Source organism: Mustelus asterias, chromosome 13, assembly GCF_964213995.1.
Source record: "Mustelus asterias chromosome 13, sMusAst1.hap1.1, whole genome shotgun sequence".
NCBI classification, from domain to species: Eukaryota; Metazoa; Chordata; class Chondrichthyes; order Carcharhiniformes; family Triakidae; genus Mustelus; species Mustelus asterias.
In genome coordinates, this window is record NC_135813.1 from 48502298 (window position 1) to 48515417 (window position 13120).

The following is a 13120-nucleotide window of genomic DNA, read 5'->3' on the forward strand; positions in this document are numbered from 1 at the left end:
TTGTTACCAGTGTCTTTTTATTGCTTCAACATAATAAGTAACAGATTTACACAACTGCTGCTTTGTAAAAGCATTTTGAAACATGATCCTGGAATCCAGTTTCTCAAATCCTGCTGTTCCCATTTAAAATCCGCTCAACCGCCCAATTTCTTCAAGCAAAGAGTCACATTCAATACAGCAACCCAGGAAGGGGCTCTTGATCGTCTCCCACTGGTGTGGGTTCTGAACAGCCAACCCTCCTCCTCTCCTGGCCTTTGACCCCAGTGGACATGTCTTCCACCGAGATGTCACTGTTCTCTTGGAGTTTGGCTTTCACTGTTGAGTGGCTGGCTTGGATTGCAGCCTGTATATTGTGCAGGTCCCACCGTGTCCTGATCAATGCATCTTCCACGCTGAAAATCCCATCACGTGTTCGTCGCACGTGGGTACAAACTGCTGATGACTTCAGCTCCAAACCTATTTCATGAACGATCTTTCGCAAATACTGCTGGGTCTCATGTAGGCACTGGATCTCTGAGGAGGGAAAAGGATAACATGAACTGTGTCAACTGGTAAAAGGAGCGGGTGGATTAACAACCAAAAAGCAGATTTATGCATGAGGCAGGAATATTTAGCATATCTTTATCAAGGAAGATGATGCTGCTGAGGCTGTGGTGAAAGGGGGTAATTCAGGCACTGGAAGGGGTTAAAACAAATAGAGGAGCTATTAGATAGTCTGGCTGTAATTAAAAGTTAAGGCACCAGGATCAGATGAGATGCATCCAAGGATACTGAGAAAAGCAATGATGGAATTGCAGAGACACTGGCCATAATCCTCCACACTTTCGACTCGGTGGTTCCAGAGGACTGGAGAATTGCAAATGTTACAACGCTTGTTTAAAAAAGGATGTAAAGGGAGAGAGTTTTAAACTTGGTGGTGGGCAAGGTTACAGATGATAATTTGGGACAAAATTAACAGTCACTTGGATTAATTAAGGAAAGCCAGCACTGTTAGTATCTAATCAACTTGGAGCGTTTTGAAGAAACGACAGAGGGTTGATGAAGGTAATGCTGTTGATGTGTTATGATGTGGAGATGCCGGGATTGGACTGGGGTAAACACAGTAAGAAGTTTAACAACACCAGGTTAAAGTCCAACAGATTTATTTGGTAGCAAAAGCCACACAAGCTTTTGGAGCCTTAAGCCCCTTCTTCAGGTGAGTGGGAATTCTGTTCACAAACAGGGCATATAAAGACACAAACTCAATTTACAGAATAATGTTTGGAATGCGAATACTTACAGCTAATCAAGTCTTAAAGGTACAAACAATTTGAGTGGAGAGAGCATTAAGACAGGCTAAAGAGATGTGTACTGTCTCTAGACAGGACAGCCAGTGAGACTCTGCAGGTCCAGACAAGCTGTGGGGATTACAGATAGTGTGACATGAACCCAATATCCTGGTTGAGGCCGTCCTCATGTGTGTGGAACTTGGCTATCAGTTTCTGCTCAGCAACTCTGCGCCCTCGTGTGTCGTAGATTACGACACAAAATCGGGGCCGACAACAGAAATGTTCATTGACCTTGAGCACGAATTTCCAGTCTCACTCGAATGAGCCGTAAATTCCTGCCCAGTAGCAACATCGATACAAAACTGGCTGAGTTACAGGAAACAGTTCTGGTTAATAGATGTTTTTTTGGGCTGGAGGAAGGTTTGGAGTGGGGTTTGTACTGGAGGTGCCCAGGGGGCGGTGGGGTTCCCCAGGGACGAATGTTGGGACCTTTGCTTTTCCTGATATAGATTAATGATTTAGATTTTGGTGTACACAACGCAATATCAAAGTTTGCAGCTGAAATGATATTTGGAAGTAATAAACTGAGCAGGAGTTCCACACAAAGTTCAAGAGGACATAGACAACTCGGAAAAAGTGGACAAGTGACAGATTAACTTTACTGCAGAGAAACGTGAAGGGATTCATTTTAGTCGGATGAGACATAAAAGGTACAATTCTGAAAGGGGTTCAGGAGCAGAGGGAGCTAGGGGTGTATCTTCCCAAATCAGTGACAGGACAGGTGGAAAGAGCAGTGAATAAATCAGTCACAATCCTGGGCATCGAGTACAAGGAGGTTATGTTCACCCTCAGCTGGGGTATTCTCCTCGTGTCTCCACTGTTTTCGTTTTCCATTCACCTTAAATCTGCCCTCTAATTCTCGATCCTTCTACCAATGGAATGGGAACAGTTTCTCCCTATTTACTTTGACCAGCCCCATGATTTTGAATCCCTCTGTCAAATCTCCTCTCAGCCTTCTCTTCCAGGAAAACAGTCCCAACCTCTCCAAATTTGAGATAACTGATGTTCCTCATCCCTGGAACCATTCTCATGAATTATTCTGCACTCTGATGCCACGACAGCGCAGAGTCGCTGAGCAGAAACTGATAGCCAAGTTCCGCACACGAGGACGGCCTAAACCAGGATGTTGGGTTCATGTCACACTATCTGTAACCCCCACGGCTTGCCAAATCTCACTAACTGTCCTGGCTGGAGACAAGACACATCTCTTTAACCTGTGCTTAACCCTCTCTCCACTCACATTGTCTGTACCTTTAAGACGTGATTACCTGTAAAGACTTGCATTCACATAGAAAAACTACAGCACAAAACAGGCCCTTCGGCCCCACAAGTTGTGCCGAACATATCCCTACCGTCTAGGCCTACCTATAACCTTCCATCCTATTAAGTCCCATGTACTCATCCAGGAGTCTCTTAAAAGACCCTATTGAGTTTGCCTCCACCACCACTGACGGCAGCCGATTCTACTCACCCACCACCCTCTGTGTGAAAAACTTCCCCCTAACATTTCCCCTGTACTTACCCCCCCAGCACCTTAAACCTGTGTCCTCTCGTAGCAGCCATTTCCACCCTGGGAAAAAGCCTCAGAGTCCACCTGATCTATGCCTCTCAACATCTTATATACCTCTATTAGGTCTCCTCTCATCCTATGTCTCTCCAAGGAGAAAAGACCGAGCTCCCTCAGCCTATCCTCATAAGGCATGCCACTCAAACCAGGCAACATCCTTGTAAATCTCCTCTGCACACTTTCAATCATTTCCACATCCTTCCTGTAATGAGGCGACCAGAACTGAGCACAGTACTGCAAGTGGGGTCTGAATTCCAATCATTATTTTGTAAATTGTGTCTTTATATGCCCTGTTTGTGAACTGAAATCCCACTCACCTGACGAAGGAGCAGCGAGCGCTCTGAAAGCTAGTGGCTTTAGCTACCAAATAAACCTGTTGGACTTTAACCTGGTGCTGTGTGACTTCCTAAAGTGAGGGGCAGCAGATAGATTGGTGGAGATGCCAAAGCAGGCCAGCATTAGAGGAGTACAGATATCGCAGGGGGTTGTGGAGTTGGAGGAGATTGCAGAAATAGGGAGGGGTGAGGCCATGGAAAGATCTGGAAACAAAGATGAGAATTTAAAATCTGAGGCATTGTTCAACCTAGTGCCAATGTAGATCAATGATACAGGGGTGTGCGTGGACAGGATTTGGTGCAAATCAAGTTTACAAAGGGTCGAATGGGAGAGCAGCCAGGAGTCTACTGTAATAAGAATCTGGCGGTGACAAGGGCAATCTCAGATAGAGAATTAGGCGAGACCCCGAGGACAGGCACTCACACCAAGGTTAATGGTGTGGGAATGGGAAGAGACGACACTGCAAGTAATTCTGTGGCTACAATTCCATGGCAACAATTCCATGGCAAAGCATGGAACCTGCAGCGAGCAGTCCCACCCAGCTGGACGATGAGAATGGTGTGGTTAACCCTGTCACAGACTGCAGACAGGTCAAGAAGGATAAGGAGGGAAAGTTTACCTTTGTCAGTCACACAGGGCATTGTGATGTTACGAGCTATTTTGGTACTGTGATTCAAACAAAAGGATTAGGGAGGTTGGAGATGGGATGGTAATTGGAAGGAGGGTGGTTGAAAGAGGGTAAAGTCACGTTGATTTTTTTGAAGAGTGACAGTGGATAATTTTAAGGAGCAGAGATGATGCCTGAAGATATAACGTATAACATTATTGGCTAACATGGGGGCAAGGAGGGGAAGTTGGGTGATCAGCAGTTTGGTGGGAATATGGTCAAGGGGGGGGGGGGGGGGGGTGTCGCATGGACAAGATGAACTCAAAGAGGAGAGATAGGAGAGAAACTAGAGAAAGATGGGGTTCAGGGAGCACTGGAGACAGTTTGGGCTAGTGCGCAGGGCAAGGGACAAAAGTGGCTGATGTTAGTCTAATGCATTATCATTGTCCACCCCCTCAATTACCTCCTCAAAATATTGTCAGTTAAACAAGATTTTCCTTTGAAAATCCATGCTGACTCATCATTCATCATTATATTTCTCATTCATCACAAAGTGATCACTAAGACCTAGAAGAGGTGGCACAGTGGTTAGCACTGCTGCCTCACAGCACCAGGGAGCCTGATTCAATTCTGGCCTTGGGTCAGTGTGTGGAGTCTGCACATTCTCCCTGTGTCTGCGTGGGTTTCCTCCGGTTTCCTCCCACAGTCTGAAAGACGTGCTGGTTAGATGGATTGGCCATGCTAAAGGTGTGGGGTTACAGGGATAGGGCGAGGGAGGGAGGCCCGGGTAAGGTACTTTGTCAGAGAGTTGGTGCAGACTCAATGGGCCGAATGGCCTCCTTCTGCACTATAGGGATTCTACGAAGTTCCCCTACTGTTACTCCTCTTATCGGCTCTGGTTTATTCCCTATTACTCGATCCAATAGTGAACCTTCCCTTGTTTGGCTTTTTACATAAGGGTTGGAACAGAGCCCTATCCAAACACTCTCTCCTCTCCAGGATAGGGTGGCAGTGCTAAGCAGCTCATAGATCCGGCTGGCAATAGAGAGCTAATGATTGGTCAGTGAGGGAGTATGGTTGAATCTTATGGCTGATAGTACTGTAATGTGGAAATGAGCTGTTCCCTGAGGACAGGAGGGAAAAACTTTAAACAATATGCAAAATAACAGACACCATCAGGAGTCACCTCAATCCCCTGCCTCAGTAGACTGACTTACCCAGTGTGAAGTTTGGCGGAGAGAAGTGTATACATCGAATGGCAGTGATGATGGGAGGGGATTTGTGCATTGGCCGTAACAATCCGCGGGACGCCAGCTCATAGGCCTCTTGGCTTTTCAAATCGATGCCAGAATACCTGGAACAGAAATGAGAGTTACTGCAATTAGAGAACAATCATTAATCTAACCAGCTCATTATACTGCCACACAATGCCACTGTACACTGGCACCAGAACACTGGTACACACCCCAGCACCAAGCACAGAAGTCTCTCAGTGAGGGCATGAGGTGTCTTCGACACAACCCACTGTATCATCTCTATCTTTCCTGCTGACTAGCAAATTCACTCAGGAGCAGGCCCCAGCCTGACATCCCCTGCTGGGTCACAGGGAGTGATACATCAGGACAGCAGGGCTCAGTGTCTCTGGAGAACGAGGGGGGAGGGGAGGGCTGCTTGATCCCACACGAGGAACCTGACAGCACCGAGCATATCCTACAGCCAGTACTCCACCAACAGGGATAGAACATAGAACATTAGAGCGCAGTACAGGCCCTTCGGCCCTCGATGTTGCGCCGACCTGTGAAACCAATCTAAAGCCCATCTAACCTACACTATTCCAATATCATCCATATGTTTATCCAAGGGAGAAGCTGGGATTGTGCTTACACCAGAAAAGCAAAGGAGAGAGTTAATAGGTGTTTAAATGAGAAAAGGGTTTGACAGAGTAACAAAGGAGAAACTATTTCCATTGACAGGAAGGTAAGGAGCAGCCAGAGAACACAGATTGAATGGTGAAGAGGAGTGATGAGAATTGACAGAGTGAGGAGCAGATTCACTCGTACATTGTAAAATAGAATTGGAGAAATCTGCACAGCTATGGGGAGAGAACGGGTGCTGGACGAATCGGATAGCCCTTTCAAAGGGCTAGCACAGACACGATGGAAGATGGACTGAATGACTTCCTTCAGGAATTCTATTATTTCCACTGTTATGGTCAGAGGAGCTTCCTTCATTGGGAGACATCATCACATTGAGAGGTGAGTGGGAGGCTGACAGGAGCCCTCACCACCCTCTGGCTCACATACGTACGTTAGCAGTGCTCTCTGGTGGACTCCCTGAATCACTGCGATGATGCGCTCCAGCCTATCCAGTGTGATGTGATCTGTAACACAAAATGATCCAGTCTCAGTACAAGCTAAAGAAGAGGCTCCCAAAAGGACCAGCACCCACTCTTCCAACAGTTAGGAATGCCAGCAACTTGTTCCATTAGGAATACCCCCGGGGGTTCAGGGGGTGAGTGGTAAAGTGCCAGTCGGACCCTGGCTATGGGTTGTGCTGGTCACCCCCACTTGTGCCAGGGGTTGGGTAGCTGTGGCAGCCAGTACCCCTGGATTGGGGAGGGATACCTGTGTTCACACTCTCCATGGACAAAGGGCTAAAGGTGCATGGTGTGGGCAGGAGCGGGAGCAGGCAGTGTGAAATGCTGCAACACTCTGCATGTTCAATAACTGGCAGCAGGATCCTATCATTGGACTGGATCATTCAGCAGCAGAGTTGCAAAGCTAATCAATGCAATGAATGCCAGAGGAACATAGGGCTCCTCACACAGAAAACCACAAAAAACAGTTCAATCAGACCAGGGACAGCAACTTCAATCATTCAGAACAGAGGCAGACCCTCAAACACTAACATGAAAATGGATGAGAGGGCAAGGTAATTATATCAGGGAAAAAAGTATCAAGCTGCAGAACTGAGGCTGACACATAATGGGAGATATGGGGAGAGGGATACGTGGAGAGGGTGGGTGGGTGAGATTTAGGGACACGTGGAGAGGGTGGGTGGGTGAGATTTAGGGACACGTGGAGAGGGTGGGTGGGTGAGATTTAGGGACACGTGGAGAGGGTGGGTGGGTGAGATTTAGGGACACGTGGAGAGGGTGGGTGGGTGAGATTTAGGGACACGTGGAGAGGGTGGGTGGTGGGTGGGTGGGATTTAGGGACACGTGGAGAGGGTGGGTGGTGGGTGGGTGGGATTTAGGGATACGTGGAGAGGGTGGGTGGGTGGGTGGGATTTAGGGATACGTGGAGAGGGTGGGTGGGTGAGATTTAGGGATATGTGGAGTGGGTGGGTGGGATTTAGGGACACGTGGAGAGGGTGGGTGGGATTTAGGGACACGTGGAGAGGGTGGGTGGGATTTAGGGACACGTGGAGAGGGTGGGTGGGATTTAGGGACACGTGGAGAGGGTGGGTGGGATTTAGGGACACGTGGAGAGGGTGGGTGGGTGAGATTTAGGGACACGTGGAGAGGATGGGTGGTGGGTGGGTGGGATTTAGGGACACGTGGAGAGGGTGGGTGGTGGGTGGGTGGGATTTAGGGACACGTGGAGAGGGTGGGTGGGTGAGATTTAGGGACACGTGGAGAGGATGGGTGGTGGGTGGGTGGGATTTAGGGACACGTGGAGAGGGTGGGTGGTGGGTGGGTGGGATTTAGGGACACGTGGAGAGGGTGGGTGGGTGGGTGGGTGAGATTTAGGGACACGTGGAGAGGGTGGGTGGGTGGGATTTAGGGACACGTGGAGAGGGTGGGTGGGTGAGATTTAGGGACACGTGGAGAGGGTGGGTGGGTGGGATTGAGGGACACGTGGAGAGGGTGGGTGGGATTGAGGGACACGTGGAGAGGGTGGGTGGGATTGAGGGACACGTGGAGAGGGTGGGTGGGATTGAGGGACACGTGGAGAGGGTGGGTGGGATTGAGGGACACGTGGAGTGGGTGGGTGGGTGGGATTGAGGGACACGTGGAGTGGGTGGGTGGGTGGGATTTAGGGACACGTGGAGAGGGTGGGTGGGTGAGATTGAGGGACACGTGGAGAGGGTGGGTGGTGGGTGGGTGGGATTGAGGGACACGTGGAGAGGGTGGGTGGGTGGGTGGGTGGGATTGAGGGACACGTGGAGAGGGTGGGTGGGTGAGATTTAGGGACACGTGGAGAGGGTGGGTGGGTGAGATTTAGGGACACGTGGAGAGGGTGGGTGGGATTGAGGGACACGTGGAGAGGGTGGGTGGGTGGGATTGAGGATATGGTGTGTAAGGTTATGGAATTCAGTGAGACCATGGGGATGATGTGTTCCTCAAAGACCCTGCCCGACCCACCAATTCGTTTTCCAGTGAGAGTGTAAGGTTACAGAGCCCCATCATTCACTCAGTTGCTGTATAAATACACAGTGACTATCTATGTACCCCAATCCACAATCCTCACCATATGTTGTTTTCTCAATCAGTCTGCCTGTGTCTGAGAAATCCTCGGTTGCTGTTCCAAAGCTGCCTCGAACGGTGTATTCCTGAGAAATTAAAACCAAAACAACTGAATAACATTCCCCACTGCAACAGAGCGAGGGGACTCATTTCACAACAGGTCATTCATAGAGAAATATGGTGCCTCAAAGTTAGCATGTAGGTACAACAACTGATTAGCAAGGCAAATGAATGGCAGCCCTTTTTGCAAGGCAGAATGCAGTGTAAAAGTTGGGAAATCTTGCTCCAACTGTACAGGACATTGGTGAGCCCAAACCTCAAGCACTATGTATACTTCTGGTCTCCTCAGGAGGGATATGGGAAACAGTTCAGAGGAGCTTCACTATGCTGATTCCTGGGACGAAGGGATGTCTTTTGGGGAAAGGTTGAACAAGTTGGGCCAGCACTCACTGGAGTTTAGGAAAATGAGAGATGTTGTTTTTGAAAGATACAAGATTATGTGGGGTCTTCACAGAGTGGGTGCTGAGTAGATGTGCCCCCTCTGGGGGAATCTAGAATTCAGGGGCACAGTTTCAACCTGAGGGATTTCCATTTAAGATGGGGTTGAGGAAGAAGTTCCTCTCAGAGCATCGTTAGTGTTTGGAATTCTTTCCCCCAGTGAAGCAGGATGTTAGGGTGCTGGATCAGAATCCCAAGTTACATTAGGATCCCAGACTAAATCCCAACAAATTTCTTATTTTGGCACTAATGCGAGGATAGGAAGCTTCACTCCTGGAGTGATTCCACTGACAAATTAGGAGCCCTTTATAGTAAAACAAAATTTAATACACAGTTTAACTATAAGTCTAACAAATGAAGCAGCTTAACTATTACCGGTTAAACAATATTCCAAAATGAAAAGAACAACATATCGTTTCAGTTCCAAATAAGCAACATTTTTCTTACACAAAAAACACTTTATATACAGTTAGCAACCATAAATATACCAAATAAAACACATAATTTACAGATCCACTTCTCAAACAACTGTTCACAAGCGGTTCATTTCCTTATCCTGTGTTTAGTGTTCCAGACTAGAGCAAACATTTTAAACACGGCTTCGAACAGGTGAATGACATTCATGTTAGCAGAGAGAATAATGGTCAGAACGTGTGGGAGATCCCCTCTGTTCTTCAAAAAGTGTTGTTGCAGCTTTAATACTGACTCAAGGGGGCAGCAACTAGTTCTTCAGCAGCAAATCTGGTTTCTGCCGAGCTTCACTGAGGGTGAGAACGGGATTGAAACTAGTCTGTCAAAACTTCCATCCAATAAGTTGACCCTGTGACAGTGCAGCACTCCCTCAGCACTGACCCTCTGACAGTGCAGCACTCCCTCAGCACTGACCCTCTGACAGTGCAGCACTGCCTCAGTACTGACCCTCTGACAGTGCAGCACTCCCTCAGCACTGACCCTCTGACAGTGCAGCACTCCCTCAGTACTGACCCTCTGACAGTGCAGCACTGCCTCAGTACTGACCCTCTGACAGTGCAGCACTCCCTCAGCACTGACCCTCTGACAGTGCAGCACTCCCTCAGCACTGACCCTCTGACAGTGCAGCACTCCCTCAGCACTGACCCTCTGACAGTGCAGCACTCCCTCAGCACTGACCCTCTGACAGTGCAGCACTCCCTCAGCACTGACCCTCTGACAGTGCAGCACTCCCTCAGCACTGACCCTCTGACAGTGCAGCACTGCCTCAGCACTGACCCTCTGACAGTGCAGCACTCCCTCAGCACTGACCCTCTGACAGTGCAGCATTGCCTCAGTACTGACTGTCAGGCTACTTAATGAGTTGAGAGCTCGGGAAAGGGGTTTGTCGATTTGTTGATTCCTCCCCCTGCAACTACTAAGCCTCACTATAAACAGTGAGTAGCTATTATGGGTAAACTGGAAGCTGGTTGAATGGTTGGTTTTGAGGGTCACAAGGCTGTGTATAGATGCAAGTATCCAGTGTGTTCTCCCGGTGGCCCATGTGGTCTTACCTTAGTCAGGTGTTGGTTGTAGAGATGGGTGAGCTGCTGGTTTCCATTTCCAAGACCCAGCACTGTAGAGAAAAAGTAGTATTTTGTGTTAGATATTTAGCCCTGCCTCTCAGTGCTTTTCCACACTGTAGGCTGCAGGTCTAACCTGTACAGTTCTCTCAATAGCACACAATATTGGGAGCTGTGGAACCAACTGGGCATCTAGTCTCCTCTGAATGACGCTGGAGGTTTTGCCACCCTCCCCTCGAGAGCTGGTAGCAGGTCTCAATCTGTGTGTGAAGGAGCGCTCTTCCTCATATTGCCTTTGAGCAGGTTACACTAATCACCTTGTTTTGTAAAAAGCAAAATCCCACAGCTGCTCGAGCTGAATTAAAGCCCAGAGACACTGGACAGATTCAGGCAGTCTCTGCAAAGCGAGAGGGGTAATGTTTCAGATCAATGCCACTTCATCAGCATCCAATCTGAAACATTGACCCCAAGATCTTCTCACTGAATGAGCTGCCAAATGTTCCTGTCATCAATGAGCTGAAGGTGAACTTGCTCGACTGTGTTCAATTTGTTCGATTGCACGTCTGAGATAATTCCAGGATTGGACTGTGTAAGGAAAGAGAAAGTATTTCCTTCAGAGGGGAGAACCCAGAACGAGACTGAGTAACGCACACTCACCTGGGACACCCAGAGACTGAGTAACACACACTCACCCAGAACGCCGGACGATTTCAAATCCAGGCGATGACCAATGCCCACTTTCAGACTGAGAAACCTGGGGCCTTTAACTGGAACAGATCATCCAGCAATTAGTGACCATCAGCATTAAACTCTGCAAGCCCCCAACACCATTCCACAAACCCCCCATGTTATACTATGCAGTCCCACAGACCCCCCAAACTCCCTCCACGTTATACCCTGCAGTCCCACATACCTCCCCTCCCCAAGTTAAACTCTGAATCCCACAGACTCCAGCTTTCTCACTGCGTCAGTTGCAAGATGAACAAGGAAAGCTCCTCCTGATTATCACCTACTGCCCTCCCTCAGCTGATGAATCAGTACTCCTCCATGTTGAACACGACTTGTGAATGAAACACTCAAGGTGACAAAGGAATGCACTCAGTCCCACTCCTATTGCCTCAACCTCCACCCTTCAGAGAGTACATCACACCCAGTGCAGTCTGCCCTGTGCCCCTTACCTCGGGGGTGATCAGCCAGTACAGGCAGCTGGGCCACAGTCAGACTAGTTTCAATCCCGTTCTCACCCTTAGTGAAGCTCGGCAGAAACCGGATTTGCTGCTGAAGAACTAGTTGCTCCGAAGAATTGAGTTCTGCTCCAGGGATGGGAGGACACACAGTAAGTGAGAGTTCAAATCACCATCCACACTGTCCACATTAACGTCAGAGGAACATTGTATTGGTTAAGGGGAAAAAGGCTGTGTCCAAATTTGCCAAGGAGGGGGAGGAGAGTAGATCAATGTGAGAGGTCACCAGACAGCGGTAAGAGTCAGATGTCATCAGAAAGTGGGGGGGACTAAGGGTCAGTTTCAGGCGTCACCAACTTGGAATAAGAGCCAGTGTCAGGGGTCAGCAGCCAGGTTTAAAGGTCAGTGTCAATGGTCAGCAGCCAGGGTTAAGGGTCAGTGTCTCACCTTTCAACAGTTTGTTTTCCACAGTGTCTCGAAGCCGCTTCCAGTGAATTCCTGGCGGTTTGTAAACAGCGAAAAGACCGCGCAGAGTCCGGGAAAGTGACCATGCCAGTCTCACCATCCCGTCCGCTCACAACCGACAGGGTCCCGGGCCGGGACAGAGACCCTGACAGCGACTGGCGGGTTCCGGGTGGGGACACGGGGGGGCACTACTAATCTCTTGCTGAAGACATAGTGCGCCTGCGTGAATTCCTATCCCTGCTCATTGGTCGGTAAATCTCCGTTCCCGGGGATTGGCTGTTTCTCTCCAATCAAAACGGCGTAAAAATCAGAGACCTCCCCCGCACAGCGCCCCCTGCTGCCCCGGCAGAATCACTGACCTCCCCCCACAGCGCCCCCTGCCGAACCAGTGGAATCACTGACCTCCCCCCACAGCGCCCCCTGCCGAACCAGTGGAATCACTGACCTCCCCCCACAGCGCCCCCTGCTGCCCCGGCAGAATCACTGACCTCCCCCCACAGCGCCCCCTGCCGAACCAGTGGAATCACTGACCTCCCCCCACAGCGCCCCCTGCTGCCCCGGCAGAATCACTGACCTCCCCCCACAGCGCCCCCTGCCGAACCAGTGGAATCACTGACCTCCCCCCACAGCGCCCCCTGCTGCCCCGGCAGAATCACTGACCTCCCCCCACAGCGCCCCCTGCCGAACCAGTGGAATCACTGACCTCCCCCCACAGCGCCCCCTGCTGCCCCGGCAGAATCACTGACCTCCCCCCACAGCGCCCCCTGCCGAACCAGTGGAATCACTGACCTCCCCCCACAGCGCCCCCTGCTGCCCCGGCAGAATCACTGACCTCCCCCCACAGCGCCCCCTGCCGAACCAGTGGAATCACTGACCTCCCCCCACAGCGCCCCCTGCTGCCCCGGCAGAATCACTGACCACCCCCCACAGCGCCCCCTGCCGAACCAGTGGAATCACTGACCTCCCCCCACAGCGCCCCCTGCTGCCCCGGCAGAATCACTGACCTCCCCCCACAGCGCCCCCTGCCGAACCAGTGGAATCACTGACCTCCCCCCACAGCGCCCCCTGCTGCCCCGGCAGAATCACTGACCTCCCCCCACAGCGCCCCCTGCCGAACCAGTGGAATCACTGACCT

The 13120-nt window shown here is 50.2% G+C and overlaps 1 protein-coding gene across 1 annotated transcript; it reads right to left on the reverse strand.

Annotated features, from left to right (window-relative positions):
* trub2 (TruB pseudouridine (psi) synthase family member 2) lies at nucleotides 1-12314 on the reverse strand. Its single transcript, XM_078226713.1, has 8 exons — nucleotides 11968-12314; nucleotides 11515-11646; nucleotides 11029-11103; nucleotides 10328-10389; nucleotides 8311-8392; nucleotides 6146-6218; nucleotides 5056-5192; nucleotides 1-513 (listed from the first exon to the last, which is right to left on the reverse strand). Exons 1-8 carry the CDS (start codon nucleotides 12083-12085, stop codon nucleotides 170-172), a joined length of 1023 nt encoding a protein of 340 aa, XP_078082839.1. The 5' UTR covers nucleotides 12086-12314; the 3' UTR covers nucleotides 1-169.
* Nucleotides 12315-13120: the final 806 nt, after the last annotated feature.

Excerpts from the sequence above, each read along its gene's own strand:
- trub2 (XM_078226713.1), bottom strand. The coding sequence starts at position 12,085 with ATGGTGAGACTGGCATGGTCACTTTCCCGGACTCTGCGCGGTCTTTTC. Across the intron at positions 6,219-8,310 it reads GATTGAGAAAACAACATATG|ATCACATCACACTGGATAGG; the intron begins GTGAGGATTGTG and ends TTTGTGTTACAG. Across the intron at positions 5,193-6,145 it reads CACCAGAGAGCACTGCTAAC|GTATTCTGGCATCGATTTGA; the intron begins GTACGTATGTGA and ends TTTCTGTTCCAG.